This window comes from Dreissena polymorpha, chromosome 13 (assembly GCF_020536995.1).
Source record: "Dreissena polymorpha isolate Duluth1 chromosome 13, UMN_Dpol_1.0, whole genome shotgun sequence".
Taxonomy (NCBI): Eukaryota; Metazoa; Mollusca; class Bivalvia; order Myida; family Dreissenidae; genus Dreissena; species Dreissena polymorpha.
Genome location: NC_068367.1, coordinates 3731315 through 3749437, shown reverse-complemented (window position 1 = coordinate 3749437; position 18123 = coordinate 3731315). Strand labels below are relative to the sequence as shown.

Here is an 18123-nt window from a genome sequence, read left to right as displayed (position 1 = left end):
GAAACTTATCTGTTGAATATTTGTGACCACAGGCATTAGCCGTCAGTGACCGCCTCTTGTTCATGTTTCCGTGCATGGGTGTTATTTAGGAATGAAATTAGTAAAGTAATCGGTCGACATTGGTCTGAACACGTTAATAAAAAATTGAACTGTTTATGGAATACATCTTTAATTGTAAATATTATTTTGAGACTAAAAATTCAGATCAATCGTTACATAATATATTGTTACAGCATTAAATGAGTTTCAAATATTCAATTCCCTTGTTCGGGCCTCAAACGACTGTACGGTACAGTTTTCTATTTTAAGTATGTCTGTGACCTACATGTAGGAAGCAATCATTATGGTATAAAATACAAGTTGTATCCCTATTGATTATGTGTAATAATGTATTATTCAATAGTAAGATATCGGCAACACTGCAAGAAAACTTTATGCGCTAAAGACTTTGCAAACATATTTCAATAACTTGAGATATCTGCAAAAATAAAGTTCTTAACGGCGTGTTTTCATTCTGTCCAGCCCGTGTGTAATCATATGTGAACCCCATTGATCCTGCGCCCTGAATAATATGTGTCCCGTATTCCAAACGAGCAAGTTTACGCCGTCCGACGCGTAATTATGAAAACCTATGTTCTCTGAGAACCTAGGTTCTCAGAGAACCTAGGTTTTCAGAGAACCTAGGTTTTCAGAGAACCTAGGTTCTCAGAGAACCTAGGTTTTCAAAGAACCTAGGTTCTCAAGAGATCCTGGGTTCTATGAGAACCTTGGTTCTCATAATGAGAACCTAGGTTCTCATGAGAACCTAGGTTTTCTGAAAACCTAGGTTCTCAGAGAACCTAGGTTCTCAGAGAACCTATGGTTCCCAAATGAAAACCACGGATATGGCAAGCAGTTCGACGCATAATCCCAAGAAACTAGGTTTTTCATGAGAACCTAGGTTCTCATGAAAACCTCGGTTTTCAAATGAGAACCTAGGTTCTCATGAGAACCTAGGTTTTCAAATGAGAACCTAGGTTTTCATGAAAACCTAGGTTCTCATTTGAAAACTTTGGTTCTTGACGCCATGTGCAATCTTCAAGCGAAAACCTAGGTTCTCATTCTGAGAACCTAGGTTCTCATTCTGAGAACTTAGGTTCTCATGAGAAACCTAGTTTCTTGGGATTATGCGTCGAACCGCTTGCCATAGTGATGCATTAGATAGAGACAATGTCAACAATTTGATTTTTTACCTACAAGCGGTAAGTATAACTGCGTCTATCAAATACGTGTGTATGTCATACATCAAGGGATATGTACACGTATAAAAAATATCAGACCTACTGAAGTGAACATTCTATCACTAGGTGTATGTGTGCATTAGAATTAGTAAATCCAAACTTTGTTAATAATGTCCACTGTAAACGACAGAAGCACATGTTACATAATTGGGTATTATTTTGTTTGAACCTGTAACCATATTTATTTTTTGTTTGTTGTTGTAAATCTTAACCCCTTTTCGTTCAAGAAGAACTTATTATTGTGTAATACATAAAGATTATTTAAGTAAAGTAAAAAAGGTAAAAGGTTGAAGGAGGTATGATATTAATTCAAATTATGTAATGGTTTTAATAATACAGTGACACATTACATATGGTACATTTAGTACATGTATATGAATGTACATGTCTTTGTAAATTGTGTGCATATACATATACTATGAAATGAATGAAAGCATTTAAACAGGGGAAAAAAGACCAATTCAAAACATTCTTGGTTTGAAACAAACGTGTCAACAATGCGAAACAAATCAACAAACCACAAAGGTAACTATTTTGACTCAAATTCTGCTTCCATGTGTACGCCATCCTTTCAAGTCAATGTGCAATTTGCATCGCATCAATTATAACACGATGTGACATGACCAAATATCACAACCTTTTGACACACAATACGAAATTGAAAAAAGAAGAATAATATGGTTTATACAAGACAACATTTCTGTCACATACCTTGTAGTCTTGGGTCAGTAATCCCTCTGCATCGACAGTGGAGCCGGCTTGTCCGTTCTGGGATTCATTAGAGTATAGGCTTATACTGCTAGCTGCAACACAAGAAATATTATAATATTTTGTCGGTCGTATTTGTTGCTTTCCGCTGTTCTTTTTATGTTCACGAAATAACAGTAATGTAATGAAAACCAAAATTATCATTTATGTAGAAATAAGGTCAGACACATACACATCTGTTTAAACTGTCATTGTGTAATAATTTGTCTATATATTTATTTCAGATAATTGTGTGAAGATTTAGGAACAATTTTCGATATTTATCATATTTCCCTGTAAATAGGGATGCATTCTGTAACCTACCAGAAGTAGAGAGTTTTCCCTGTTTTTCGGATTTTGGTCTTGGGTTGTGACTGTGCTTATGTTTCTTGTGCAGAATGTCTCGCATGTACTGACGTAGTTTTTGATCCACGTACTCGCCCTCTATCAGATCGTCCAGCAATTTGTCTAAGACAAAAAATTTAATAATGAAGTGTGATAAATACATCAGCGAACATGCGTTGACGATGCGTTCAAAGTCAGTAAGGAAAACATGAATGCAACCATAAAGCGTTTAATAGGGAGCTGTTGGAATGTGTCTGTTATCATAATAGTGTGTATTGTTTATTTAATTATTGCGCTTGCCATATGTCTCTACCTTTTTATAATGCTTAGTGTTGAAACTGAAGGACGATGAATTGATGTTTGATGGTGGATAAAAAAATAGTGTCATTTAATATGGGCTCTGTGAAAATGTTTAAAGCATGCGCACTCCGCACAGGCTAATCAGGGACGAAACTGTCCGCCTAAACTGGACTTTTGCTAAGAAGAGACTATATTTAAACGAAAAATACCATAAAAGCTGAAAGTGTCGTCCCTGATTAGCCTGTGAGGATTGCACATGCTTAAATGGGACGACACTTTACAAACAGGCAGTTTACCCCCTTTTTTACAGAGCGCGGTGCATGTTGTATTTGATATTACTTTTTTTTCGAAACATTGACGACAATGCATAACACATACACATTTATTTTTTAATTTTTAAAAGAAAAATGCTTTTAAGGAAACGTAACAACCCGTAATTCTGTCCACATATGAAGGGTTTTAGTTGTATATCAATGCGTACCGTGAACACATTGCGGAGGTTTAGATTGGAAGTGTAATTTGTGAAAGTACCTGTCAGTTCTCCATACGAGTATACATCAAGGTCAAGTAGCTGAAAGCCATCCATCAGGTACTTCCGGGTCTCCAGGATCGCGTGCATTGACAGAGACGCAACGTGCGGCTTGGACCAACGTTTTCCGCCCTCTTCTACTACCTCCTCAAATTTAACCCATCTTTCGGTGAAATAAAAAAATACAATTAAGTGATACACAATCTGCTTTTTTAAATTAGCGTTAATCTCACACAAAGAACGTTTGTATAAATATGAGTGATATTGGAAAAAATCCAGGAATAAGAGTCGCGTTCTGAGAAAACTGGGCATAATGCATATGCGTAAAGTGTCGTTCCAGATTAGCCTGTGCAGTCAGCACAGGCTAATCAGGGACGCACTTTCCGCTTATATGGTATTTTTCGTTAAAAGGAAGTCTTTTCTACACGAAAATCCAGCTAAGGCGGAAAGTGTCGTCCCTGATTAGCCTGTACGGACTGCACAGGCTAATCTGGGACGACACTTTACGCTTATGCATTAAGCCCAGTTTTCTCAGAACACGACTCATATAGTTACGCATTCACGATTCACTCTTGCAGTCATGCTCATCTATACAAGCACATTTAGATTAAAAAAAGTTCAACCCTTGTAGCCAAACACATAGTCGATTCGATATGAGATATATAACTAATATATAATGAACATGGTGCTTAAAAAGCGTTCATTATGAATATAAGAACGATATTTAATACATGTATGTTTAAATGTGAAATCTTTGAAAATCGTCACTAATTTATCACCACATGGTCTCGGCACTCCTTATAGATATCAAATAAAAGTGATGTTTAACATAATTGAAATGGGAAATTAGGTAAAACAAAGACTTGAAGACGGCTGGTTCAAAATCTTAACTCAAACGCGAAAAGATATGGACCGTGCGTAAAGTGTCGTCCCAGATTAGCCTGTGCAGTCCACACAGGCTAATCAAGGACCACATTCCGCTTTTATAATATTGTACATTTCAAGAAAGTCTTATCTTAGCAAAAATCCAGTTAAGGCGGAAAGTGTCGTCCCTGATTTGCCTGTGCCCCTTTTCATTGAGCGCGGCTCATATATTCTAAGAATTAGGCACTGTTTGTAGAGTGAGACCTTGCTGATTCCCGCCACTCTAAGTTGCCATTGAAAGTCTTAAGCGTATCCAGCTCGCAGAAGATGTTGTGGCTCTGGCGACTCTTGTCCTTGACATTGTTCAGCATGTGCTGCACCAGATCCTTGGGGACGTAGTTCAAGCCATCCGTGTCCGGTGTGGTGTCCTCTGAGTGAGATATAATAGCATACGTGTATGTAATGCGCATTATGATATGTACAACATACGTGTATGTAATGCGCATTATGATATGCACCTGTATGTAATGCACATTATGATATGTACGTGTATGTAATGCGCATTATGATATGTACAACATACGTGTATGTAATGCGCATTATGATATGTACAACATACGGGTATGTAATGCGCATTATGATATGTACGTGTATGTAATGCGCATTATGATATGTACAATTTTGCTCGATTTTATATTAGCCTCGCTCTGGAAAAACTGGGCTAAATGCATTTGGATAAGTCTGTGCAGTCCGCCAAGGCAAATCGGGGACGAAAATTTTTCTTATGTTTTTTCGTTGAAAAGGAAATCTCTTATTAGCGAAAATACATATGCGGTAAAAAGTTTCATTGCTTATTTGCATGTGTTGATTGCACAAGCTAATCTGGGACTACAATTCACGCACATGCATTAAGCCCCGTTTTCCCACAGCAATGTCTATTTATAGTTTTTGTTCGCAGTATTCTACGCCGACCTGAACAGCTTTTCATCAAAGCAAATTCGAGTATTAGCATGATCAGGAACAGAAGAAGTTAAAGAACATCGCACATGTTATTATGGTATCAAAGATCACGTTGACCTACCGTCTGTTCCGTAAATGCTCGGTCTTTTTGGTTTGCTTGGCAACTGCAAATTTGCGTACAGACTACTTCCGACTCGGGTCATACCTGGAAAACATGCTAATATATTAACGCGGGCGCTATACTAGCACGTGTTTATAATGCTTACATTTTAACTTATATAACATACTTGATTGTGTACTTATCATTTTGATGTTTAGAAGTGAATACATGTTCGAAGTTAAGTAAACAAGAATTCCATATTATGTTATTTCAAACACCAGATAAAAACATGCAGCTACTTTATGCTAAAGATTGTATAAGAATACGTATGAATGCATATTTATGGTATTCTGTGAACTTGTTCATGAGAAAATGAAAACAAGCAGAGTTCGTGATATGAGATTTGAAGCGAAGCTAGGCGAACTGACAAAATACTAGTTTTTCAGTTGAGAAGTTCAATAAACACATTTAGGACAAACCTAGGGAAACTATTTTGTAAGTGAGCAATTACTATCATAAGCCAGCTGTCATGAAATTCATTTAAGCAAACAGCGCAGACCCTGGTGAGACGCCGCATCATGCGGCGTCTCATCTGGGTCTACGCTGTTTTCCAAGGTCTTTTTTTCTAGACGCCAGGCATAAATGGGTTAATAAGCTTCCCCAGATGTGCTTAAACATGTCGACATTCTTCCATTGCAGGTTCTTCAAAAGTCACGTGTAACAAAAAAACAACTTGAAGAATTATTTGAAAATCATGTGGTTCTCAGCATCCGTACTAAAGAAGTGAAGCGGTTAACGTCACTGACATTATTGAAATGCCTTTTTTAATTAAGCAATTAACACACATATATATATATATGATTGTTAATATAGATATGAATGTTGATTGCTTAACCGCAACGCTGTCTACTTGTCAATTTAACGATGTCTGAAAACAACGACAAAATACTTATAGGATGTGTCCCACATGTAATCAGTAAAAACAAATTGCAAGCAATTGCAATTTTACTTGATAAGGATAGACTTGTACTTGATTAAAAAACTATCACATAACAATATACCCTTTCATGAAAAGGTATAGGCGGTAAAGGTCATGGAGCATTGCCTGCAACAATCCACTCCCATTACCTGGCAGGCTGCCACTTGTGAGAAAATTGAAAGTTTATTACGGTCCTTATATAAAAGTAAGTTAGACATTTTTGTAATATGAATATTAATGATCTTTTATTTTAGCATGGTCTGTTTGTATATTTTTTTGTCTACTCAACAAATGCTATAGAAGTATTTTCTATGCGAAACTAATGATTGTTTCAGAAGGTACACCTGAACTGATAGAAGCCTATGTTGTTGTTTTTTTTTCATTTTGTTTGTTATAGACAGTGATGATGAAATATAAAAAAAAAATGATATTTGAGCAATACAACTCATTTTCCGAGCCACTGCCACATGAATTAACTATGTATTTCCTTAGGTTGTCTTTGCCCTATTTCATCAAAAATCTTATCAATAACCTTGATTACGGAAAAAAGGCTGTAAAAAACGTTTAAAAAAATAATACGTCAGAAAAAACGGAAATGTTTTACGCCCAAAAGCTATAACAAAAGGATTCGTGGTCGATATAGATGCTTTGCGTTTCTTCACTGCTACAGTATAATTACCTCCCTTAGTTTTAAATTTGCCTGGTAAACAATATGAAATTGTAACTTGTTCTTCATAACGTAAGTTAATTGTATGGCTAAAAATAATGTATTAAGCATTTAAAGAGTATTTGATATTTAAGGAATGCTTCTAGTAAAATCCTACGTATATATACGGCTAGTTTCTGTGTAAGTTAAGGAGAACCAGTGCACATTAAGGTCTCATTGGCCACCGTGCACTGGTCTATTTGGATCTAAATTATTTCTTTGGCGAATACCCGGGAAGCTGGGGTAAATTTGACCTACTTTGGCTCAAAATTTATCTTTTTCCCCTGAAAGGTCACAGGGGCAGGTCGGACCTTAAAGCGGGTATATACGATTTTTTATATGTGTTTAATTTTAATATATTGATAAAATATGTTACAATAACACAAAATAGGCAAGAAAAATTAAACATTAAAGCCGAATTTCATAAAATGCAGCAAAGACAATTTAGCGCCCCGAGCCGATAGTGACGTACATATTTTCCTACAATAACCGAAGCATTCGTCTTTGTATTATAAACCGTTAAACAACGAGGGGTGTTCCAGAAGTTCGCGGATTTTCGCTATAACTTATTAGTTTGCTGGTAAAAGTCAATGAAATTTACATATTATACAAACCAATTATCACGGACTTAATATATAAGCTAAAAATGCATGAATTCCATAAAGCGCTTTTGAAACGCGTTGCCATAGAGACCTCAGTAACGACATGCGGCGCACGCGTGTATTTTATTATAAGTATGAGCGTTACGCGAATTTAAATTTGGTTTAAATGTCGTTGAAAAACAGAATTTACGGCAAATTTCACGTTACAGCGCCTAAGTCCTCCTTACAGCCCGGATTTGGCCCCTATGGACTTCCGCGTCCTACCGGAAGTTAAATCACAGTTGCGCGGTATTCGCTTTGCAAGTAAACAGGAACTTACAGTTGCAGCAAAGCGAATCGTGTTGTCTTTTGACGCTGACTGGTATAGAGACACTTTTGACAAGTGGATTTCCCGACACATAAAGTGCATTCGCGTTGGAGGTGATTATGTGGAAAAGATTTGACAGTTGTTAACTTCATAACGTCATTGACGTTGAACAGAAACGTTACACGTGCGTCGGTGTGCGCATTGTGCACATGTTTAAATCTCTGATATATATTTATTGTTTTATGTATTTCCATGATATTTTGAGAGTAGATTTGGAAAGGACGAAATATTCTTAACATGCTATTTGTTTGTCCATTTATGTTACCAAATGAAATTTATAGCGAAAATCCACAAACTTCTGGAACACCCCTCGTAAGTTTAGATGCACATCGTACATGTATGGTATACATGCTGGCGAATTCGGCTGTACAGCCGTTTTCAATTTCAGAATTAAATATCTGGCTTATTTCGCATTTTTCGACACATGTTCTTCTTAACTTTTATTTTAATTTATATTGAAATATATATATAATAAGTTGTTTACACAGTTTATATAAATTCATAAACATTTGACAAAATCGTATATACCCGCTTTAAAGACTTCGTGAAGGGGCCGGTAGGACCTGAAAATAAACTCTGATTTAAAAAAAAAAAAGTAAGTTAAGGAGAAATACTGATCGGTAATCTCAGTAGAGTGCGTAGGGAATTCGGATTCGTCGGTAGTTTCCGGATTGTGCCTTTCCGTTGGCTAGGTGGCGCTCTGTTCGCCAGTATATAAATGCTTTCAAATAGACAAGTTTGGCAGTGCAACATTCATAACACGTTTGAACATCTTTTCTTTATATGCCCTAAACACGCTGAACAGAGACTAGAACTAAGTGCAGGGTTAATAGCGGCCTACAAAAACCCACTTATCATTAATCGCGACTCATTGTTGATGCCTCAAAGCGGAATCGCTCCTGTTGTGCGACTGCACGTGTTTAAATTTTTGCGCGACACGGGCTACTTAGATGAAATATAATATTCCGTTGGACTATTAGCGGTAGATAGAAATAACAACACATACCGTCAGTTATATATTGCTTCATTTATTCAAATTAATAATAGCAATCTTATGTACTAATGACGGGCGGTACTCGGACGATGGTCACTTTTGTGTTCACCATATGGCCACTCGTCTGGGCCCGAACTGAACCTAACCATATTATCCCGTCCCTATACGAAAATTAAAATAAATAAATAAATAAACTCAGATCAATAATGGCAACTTTATGTACTAATGATGGGCGGGTCTCGGACGATGGTCACTCCGGTGTTGTCCATATGGCCACTCGTCTGGGCCCGGCTCGAACTAATATACTAATATTACTTAATTTGGTTCTAAAACTGTACCGTAAAACAATTCATGATATATGTAATTTTAAAGATTCCAATTAATAATGACTATCTTATGTACTTATGACAAGAGGAAAATTGCATCAACAAATAAATAGATATAGAAACACTGCATGTAATGTGCACGCCGAGAACCCATATTTGTATTTGGGGTCCAAATGTACTTTGGATTGGTAGTACATTACAATGCAGTGTCCAATAACACCTTGTTGACGTCAATACATAAATAAACAATACTATAAACAAGGCAAAGATGAGGGAGCTGTCTATAACGAACGTTCGCGGTTTCCTCGTCTGCGCTTTAAGATATATAGGAAAATTACACCAATAAATAAATAGATAAAGACTAATAACACTAAAACGACGGAAGGGTACGTCCCCCCCCCCCCCCCCCCCCCCAATACATATGTCACTTGGCCCCTTTCGACCACTATGGATAAGCTCTAATCCTTCTTTTACAACCAAATAGCGCTCTAGGTAACAAAACCCAGGGTTCCGCGAGACCCTCGTTTTCCTTCTCTTAAGCTGTAATCAGCAACAACGACGAAGGTAGGGGAAAAGCACACAGACAACATACTTCCACGCAGGATCGGAAGACGCAGTAAGTGCGCACGTGGGCAAATTTACCCACAGTGCAACCCCTATAGGTGTAAATATTGGTGTAATTTAATGTGATTAGTAAACATTTTTTCCCCATATGTACAAGACTTAAACATGTTGAGTAGAGCGTGTCGGCTGGGCTAGAGGGCGCGCCTGAAGAGATATCTCTCGCCCGTGCATTCTGGCTCCGTTGACATGACATACCCAACATGACAAAAATAAAAATAAAAAGAGAATGGTGACGGTATTTTTTGTTGTTGTTTCGTCTACTGTAGCGTAGGTGATGTTTTCTTGTAGCGTAGTTTAAGTTTTTTCCTTGCATGCCTGTACCTTGTTACGTTTGACGTTGAATTGTAACCTTTGTATTGCTAACCTGCACGTATTACCCTTGTCACTATGAGGGTCAGATCGAATTAGAGGGATGGTCAGCATTAACATCCCAGATCTATTCCCTCCTGACCAAAATGCACTAATACATATACTTACCATCTGTGTAACCATTAGCAATATGAACAGGAAGAAGAACGTGCGCGCTCTCTCTCTCTCTCTCTCAAAAACAAACCAATATAAAGGCGCGTGAAAATTGTCTCCCAAAGAATGAAAGTGTAGAACCAGATATTGTCCTCCCTGTACCCCCAACAACCAACCAGTCATCTCGGTCCAACCACACAAACGCAGCCCCTTTTCTACTATATTAAACTAAAATACCTTTCAAAACTATTCTGACCCTTGCAACACCATTAAAACACCTGACAATATCCAATAGCACAACAGAGAGAGCCCATGTGAATTTACACCAAGACACAGGGCAGTAGAGTAATATCTGTACTTATCTATGTTTATGTACTAACTAGTCCTCCGCGAGGGACGTTAAACGGGGGTGCAGTGTATCGGTGCTGTACACCGAGCACTTAAAAGAACCAGGGGCGCCTCTGGAATCGGGGCGCCCTCTGTATCCCGCTCGAACCCCCACTAACACCTCTTGGGGGGGAGAGCACAAAAACCACACACAAACTATAAGGAATTAACATTAATGCCAATAAGGATAATGCTTATCTAGAGATAATAGGAATACTGCAAAAACCATTTCGATAAAAGGCAAACCACTACATAATCCATTAAAAAAAACATCTAGTCACATTAAGGTCTCACTGGCCATCGTGCTCTGATGTATAATATGACCTTGATTTTCTCCCCTGAAGGGTCACAGGGGCAGGTCGAAACATCTGTAGTCGCGAAGACGCTGGACGACCTGTAAATAAATATCAAATACACACACACAAGTTTGGCAGTTCTCCGGTGTATGCGAGCGGATCAACATCCGAAGAAAAGGGACGTTACTCTAAAAGAACAGTATTCTGGAGCAGTTGGGTATTTACGTTGGCTGCAAGCTTTAAACGGTGCTTCCCGTCCTGTAGAGTTCCTGTTTCTTGGAGAGGGTTTTCAGTGTTGGATACGACGGACGTCGTACAAGGCAGTGGCGGAAGCTTCACCTAAGGCCTTGGAGTGACGTGAGCCAGTGTCTTCGCGGAAGCCAGTAGCTTCACTGAGGGATTGGTGAAGGGTTGCGGCTTAATTGAAGCTGGGAGTATTAGGAAGCTGGAGGGTTCGTTGAAGGCATCGGTCCCCTCTTTGGTCGCATTGTATATATCTGAAGCGACTCGATTATTTTAAGTTCATAATCAGAAGGCAGGTAGCCTAAGGAAAATTATAATTACATTATTATTTTGTAATTGGCCTTCCGTGGGTTTCGGAAAGAACATCAACATTGTGAGGCCGCGCACATAGTGCTCGGTGGCGGTCTCAGGAAGTCGGCGGCTCGCGCTACAAAGCGTTTGATCTATATATCAATTGACGTCACAATCATTAATGTTACGCTGTGTTCACGTAAATTAATTGCGCAGTTGACATAAAATAGATTATTATTTAGCTAAGGGGATTGACCTTTTGTCTCATCGAGTCATACATACAATGATATTATTTGATGTGGAATGTTTTTTTCATCAAACTAGAACAAAACATTCTAGAATATGTAATGACTATTAAAAGCCAAATATTACAATTGAATACACATTGACGATTTCACTATTTCGGTGACATTTAAACAAAAGTTGCAACAAAGCCAGCATTGATATTGACAACATTGAATAATCATTAATCATTTGAGCATCATAAACAACATCAACAACAACAAAAGCACATAATGAGCAACACAATCAACTTGATGCGTTTCATCATTTAAAGCATTAATACGTGCGAAAATGCAATTGATGGTGTTGATATAACACGTATTTGAATCCATGTGCATCTGGTCAATACCTCGATGATTTACTACGTTATTTATAAATTATTTAATTCTGGCAGAAACGATGTCAATAGAACGCAGTTATTTGAATACAAACGGGCTTATAAAACATTATTCAACAAAAAGAAGAAAGAATTCAATCTAAGGAAAGTAACCGAGTTAGAGAGTTTGAAGAATAAAAAACCCAATGATTTTTGGAAATACTTTAAATCTAAAAGAAAAAACAAAGGTGAAACTATATAATTAGATAATTTTCGTTCATTTTTCTCAAGTATTAGCAGTGGTATTTATGAATTCGAGAATGATGATGCTGAATCATTTTGTTCCAATAATAATTTTGATTTGCCGAATACTCGATTTCCGGAACTTGATCAACCATTTACTATTAATGAAATAATTAAAGGTATTAATTCTTTGAAACGAAATAAAGCTTGTGGAAGTGATTGCGTTTTGAATGAATATCTGTTTGAATTTAAAGATATTATTTCATCTCATATATGTGACCTATTTAATGCAATTTTAAACTATGGTGTTTATCCTGAAAAGTGGACCGAGGGTATAATAATCCCTAAACACAAAAAAGGAAATACTTCAGATATTAATAATTATAGGGGAATAACACTTCTAAGTTGCTTATCTAAACTGTTTACCTCTGTTGTAAATACACGCATTGAAACTTTTTTTGTAACAACTTTAATATTATTTCGGACGCACAGTTCGGATTTAGAATAGGGCGGTCCACTGTTGATGCTATTTTTATTTTAATGTCTTAAGTACAAAAATATGTTAATGAAAATAAAAGGTTATGTGTGTTATATACGTTGATATGTTAAAATATTTTGATACTATTTATAGAAATGGTTTATGGCTAAAATTATACAAATGTGGTATTGAAGGCAAACTGCTCAGAATTATTAAAAATATGTATCATAATGTCAAATCTTGTGTAAGACATTGTTCATCATATTCAGAATATTTTAGTTATGCTGTCGGAATACGTCAAGGGCAAGTAATGTCATCTCTACTATTTTCGCTATTTATTGAAGATCTAAAATTATTTTTACAAGATAGTTCTACTTCCGGTTTCCTTATTGATGATATTATACTTATATTGTTACTTTTTGCTGACGATATGGCAATTAAAGGTAAATCGCCTGAAGAAGTACAATCTCATTTGGACCGTTTACTTGAATACTGCAATACCTGGGGACTAAAGATAAATATTACTAAAACAAAAATTATGGTTTTCCGGAAACGTAGTCGTCTTTTACCATCAGAACATTGGACATATAATGGTCAACCAATAGAGATTGTCAATGATTTTAATTATTTAGGTACAGTTTTTAATTATACAGGTAATTTCTCTTTGAACCAAGAATATCTAGCTGGTAAAGCAATAAAAGCACTAAATATTTTATTTATTAAATGTAAAGATTTTGATTTAAAACCTAAAACGTTATGTCAGTTGTTTGATGCTTTTGTTGGTTCAATTCTTAACTATGCATGCGAAGTTTTGGGCAACACAAAGTCAAAAGAAATTGAACGAATACATTTAAAATTTTGCAAAAGATTGCTGACTGTTAAACAGAACACTTGTAATGCAGCAGTATGTGCGGAGTTGGGTCGGCATCCTTTATTTATTAATCGTTTTATTAGAATTGTTAAATACTGGTTTTAAATTTCAAATTCAGATAATATTATTATAAAAAGTGTATATTTACAAGCCCTGCAAGATAGCAATAAGGGACATATAAATTGGGTTACTAATGTTAAAAGGCTGTTAGACACATATGAATTTTCACATGCTTTTGATGACGTGAATTTGGTCGATGTTAATCTATTTTTTACATCAATTTAAATGTAGAGTTATTGATATGTATATCCAGGACTGGCATAGGATTGTCGACAGCAGCCCGGTTCTGAACATGTATTGTTTATTTAAACCTGTTTTTGTATATGAACATTACCTTGATCATATTCCTAAACCCCTGAGGGCATACATTACTAAATTACGATTGTCAGTTCTTCCACTAAGAATACAGACTGGTAGATATGCTACTCACAACACCTCAAGAAACGAACGATATTGCCTATTATGTAACAAATCAGATTTAGAAGAGTGCCACTTTGTATGTAAATGTACTCAATATATCACTATCAGAAAGAAATATATAAAACCATTTTACTACAATAAACCATCTGTGTATAAATTCCACCAATTAATAAATGGTTATAACACAAATCAGCTATTAATGTTGGCACAATATGTTAAATATGCGTTTAAAGCAAGAAATACATTTTTGAACACTACTTTGTAGTATGCATTGGGTTTTCCCCCTAAACACTGTAATACTGTACTAATACTTGTTATATTTGATCTTGTTTTGCATTTAATTAAATGCTATAACTTTTCATTAAGTAATATATAAATATATATGCTATTTTTTATGTATTGTAAACCTATATCTAAACATAACACAATGTTAAACAAAATGTTGAAAAAGGTGACATCATGTATGTATTTGTTATTGATGTATTTAGACGATGTACTCTGTACAATTCTCAATAAAGTGCCTTGTCTTGTAAAAAATAAATGAGGTAGAATAATAGTCAACTGTAAAGATTCTGACTTAGATGAACCCGATCTGAACATACTCGCACATAAATTGTTTTTCACAAGGACAAAACAATATTTACTCAAAACCCTACAGCAAAGTAAAAAGTGCTTCATTTTCAAAATACCAGGAAACAGAGTTGAAATTATTATCCATCCGTATGCATTGTTTTCCGAAATACGAAAAGGCTTCTGTGTGAAATATCCTAAGTGAAATATCCTACTTAATCGCGTTCTGAGAAAACTGGACATAATGCATATGCGTAAAGTGTCGTCCTAGATTAGCCTGTGCAGTCCGCACAGGCTAATCAGGGACGTCTCTTTCTGCCTACATCGGAATTTGTGCTAAGAAGAGACTTCATTTAAACGAAAAATGTCAAAAAAGCGGAAAGTGTCGTCCCTGATTAGCCTGTGCGGACTGCACATGCTTATCTGGGACGACACTTTACGCATATGTATTATGCCCAGTTATCTGAGAACGCGACTCTAAACATCAAACTGCCATCTTCTTATTCATAACCAACAGTGATTTGTTATCCAGGACCCGACCATGAGGAAACACAGTTCTGTCATATCCATAAAGCACCAATACATGTATCTCATAAATCAGTTCTTAAACATTCGGTTTTTGTTTATAAAATATTCTTTTCTTTTGTTAATGTTATGTAATACCATTATCTTTCCCTTCAATAAACACCTTTTACATTTATCAGACTTCACCCTATTAACAGTTCAGCTCCGTATGCTTTCAGAATGCCAATTTATCCTTTCTTAGTGTTAATATGATGTAAAAAACATTTGAGTCGTGCTCTGTGAAAAGAAGTTTTAATGTATGTGCGTTGATTAGCCTGTGTAGTCCGCCTTAACTGGATTTTTGCTTAGAAGAGACTTTATGTACCCAAGAGAATACCATACAAGCGGAAAGTGTCATTCCTGATTAGCCTGTGCGGACTGTACAGGCTAATCTTGGACGAAACATTACGCGCATACATTAAACTCCCTTTTCACATATAATGGCCCAATAATTATCTTCGCCAAAGCACGCATATTTCCCGAAACAAAACATATGAAAAAGCATGTTGGTTAGTCTTCGCCAAAGCACGAATATTTCCCGAAAAAAAAACATGAAAAAGCATGTTGGTTAGTACATACATGTGCATAAGTATATTCAATGGCAAGTGTTAAGGCGTCTGTTATTATAACTTACCTTTAGAAGTTTTTAAAATACCTGTATATGGGTAAACTATTGTTAGTAAGTGCATACATATGTGGGGAAACATAACTCTAATAACTCATAACCCTAAACATCTAAGCGAACCTACTGTGTCCGCGACCGTGTTAGTGATTGTAAAAACAAATAAATGTCTGCCAACAACACAATGCTCAGAAATATGTTGTTGCTGTGGAAATCTGGCGAATACTCATGAATATTTAAATAACATTATTGTATAAATAATTACAAAAGTTGGAGGAATTTGCAACCGTTTCCGATTACAGGTTCCCGATGACAAATCTACTGTCTATATTGTTCAATGTCCAATTACTGTTCATTCATCGATCTTTACATCAATCTTTATATCAACAGCAATTATATTTACAATAAGTAGTTATGTTCACATTATGTTATGTTAAACAGCGCTACACGTGTAATTTAAGTGCTATGTATACGTTTATTTGGTAAAATCTGAAGTAATTTAAGTAATCGATTGGACTAAGATAGCCATTTCTGGACACGCACAGACTATAGCCAACTTATCAACCAAATACTCGGGAATGAATACAGTCTTGCAGGTAAAACTGGTTAACCAGCTATCGCATGAAAACTGTGTGTTAAATAACCGCCGATATATGATTGAAATACTGTTGGAAATAAACACAAAATAAACAAACGAAATTGCTATGCATCCAATGGAAAAAGGCCCGTTTCATCATTACAGTAAAGAAGTGAAGAAGACAAATGCTTGTTTTTTTACTCTCACGTTTGTCAGATAACAAACAACAAATGAATATGTTGCATTCTATATTATATTTTATTCAATGTTTATTGATAGTTATCATTAAATGAGAAAAGTGCCAGATGCACGCACAATTGTGAACGTGTTTACACAGGTTTATTAAGAAATACCCCTGTCCCGATATGACGTCAGTTACATCAAATATTAAAATAGATTCATGTCCCGCTTTAACTATTGAAATATTTCGAACGTTTAACGTTCATTGGCGTCGCTCTGGAGAGCGGCGACTAGTTTGTAATGCATTTTTTTGCTTATGGGAGGAGACGTTATTTTACGGATCAATGTATATATTTTTGTTTTAAGAATATCTTGCATAGTGTTGCTTTTTTGTGTTAATTAGTGTAAATAAATACTGCATTTGTGCCTATTACATTTATTACAACATTTATTGCAAATAATGCAAAGCTAATTGTTTTAATTAATAACTGATCAGCAACTGGTCACAGGGGAAAGATCACAGGGACTGGGCAAATACGCGAAACTTTCTGGTTTTGTATAAAAACAAAACATAATCAAAATATATTTATTTTGTGTTTTTTCTAATTTGCTTATTTAGTGGAGAATCAATGTAATACGATAGTTGACGACCTATCGCGCAAGCAAGTTTATTGGAAGGCGTAGTGGTACGAAAACGAACAATTTTTAGTTTATTAATAGACATATAATAAAGATCGCTATACACAACTTCACCAAATATTAGTATATAAATGATGTCAACCAGAATCGCTCAGTTGGGAGAGCGTTAGACTGAAGTTGTTTACGCAACAATCATCTAAAGGCTCCCGGTTCAATCCCGGGTTCCGGCACGAACGGAACAGTTCGGCGGCTGACAATTGTTTCAGTCAGGTTAATAAATATTATAAAGCTTTATTTTATGTAGACTTTTTACTACAATTGGACATTTTTATTAAAATTAATGGATGCCGCGTGGTGACAACGTTAATTAAAATTTCTTACATCACTTAAATATCAAATAAAAAAATACACGTGTTTTATTTTAACAAATAAATGCAAACAACACACCTTTTATCCATGTATTTTTATGGTTGTCTATCATAGGCCCTAAGTACTATTCCTACCACATATAGAGCGCGAAGCGCGACACGTATCATTGATTGTAACAATGAGTTGCAATAAAGAAAGCAGCCGCTTATCAAGGAGGAGCTGACTCCCAGCAACCCGTTTTCCTACAGTCAAGCACTCCTCGGAGTGTTTTTTTTTAAGAACCACATATAGAGCGCGAAACGCGACACGTATTACTATCCAGGTGGTATGGGCCCTCTAGCATTATCCGACCATTACGTCTATATTTATCTTCCTTAGAATTTGAGAAATTTTGAAATCGTTGTTCGAAGTCCAAAATTTTCATCCGATTGTTCCCAAACTTGCACAGGTTTTTTATCAATGAGGACCCAACCCAAACTCTATATGATCAATATCGGACCATAAGTCCAGAATTATGTCTCTTTGAATTT

The 18123-nt window shown here is 36.0% G+C and overlaps 1 protein-coding gene across 1 annotated transcript in view; it reads right to left on the bottom strand.

Moving 5' to 3' along the window:
• LOC127855686 (sodium bicarbonate cotransporter 3-like) overlaps positions 1-18123 on the bottom strand; it is a 79525-nt gene that overhangs the window by 26646 nt on the left and 34756 nt on the right. The window contains exons 4-8 of the mRNA XM_052391468.1: positions 5147-5230; positions 4330-4495; positions 3204-3364; positions 2352-2495; positions 1992-2083 (exon numbers count right to left, since the gene is read on the bottom strand). Coding sequence (XP_052247428.1) covers positions 1992-2083; positions 2352-2495; positions 3204-3364; positions 4330-4495; positions 5147-5230 — 647 coding nt within the window. The remainder of the gene's footprint in view (positions 1-1991; positions 2084-2351; positions 2496-3203; positions 3365-4329; positions 4496-5146; positions 5231-18123) is intronic.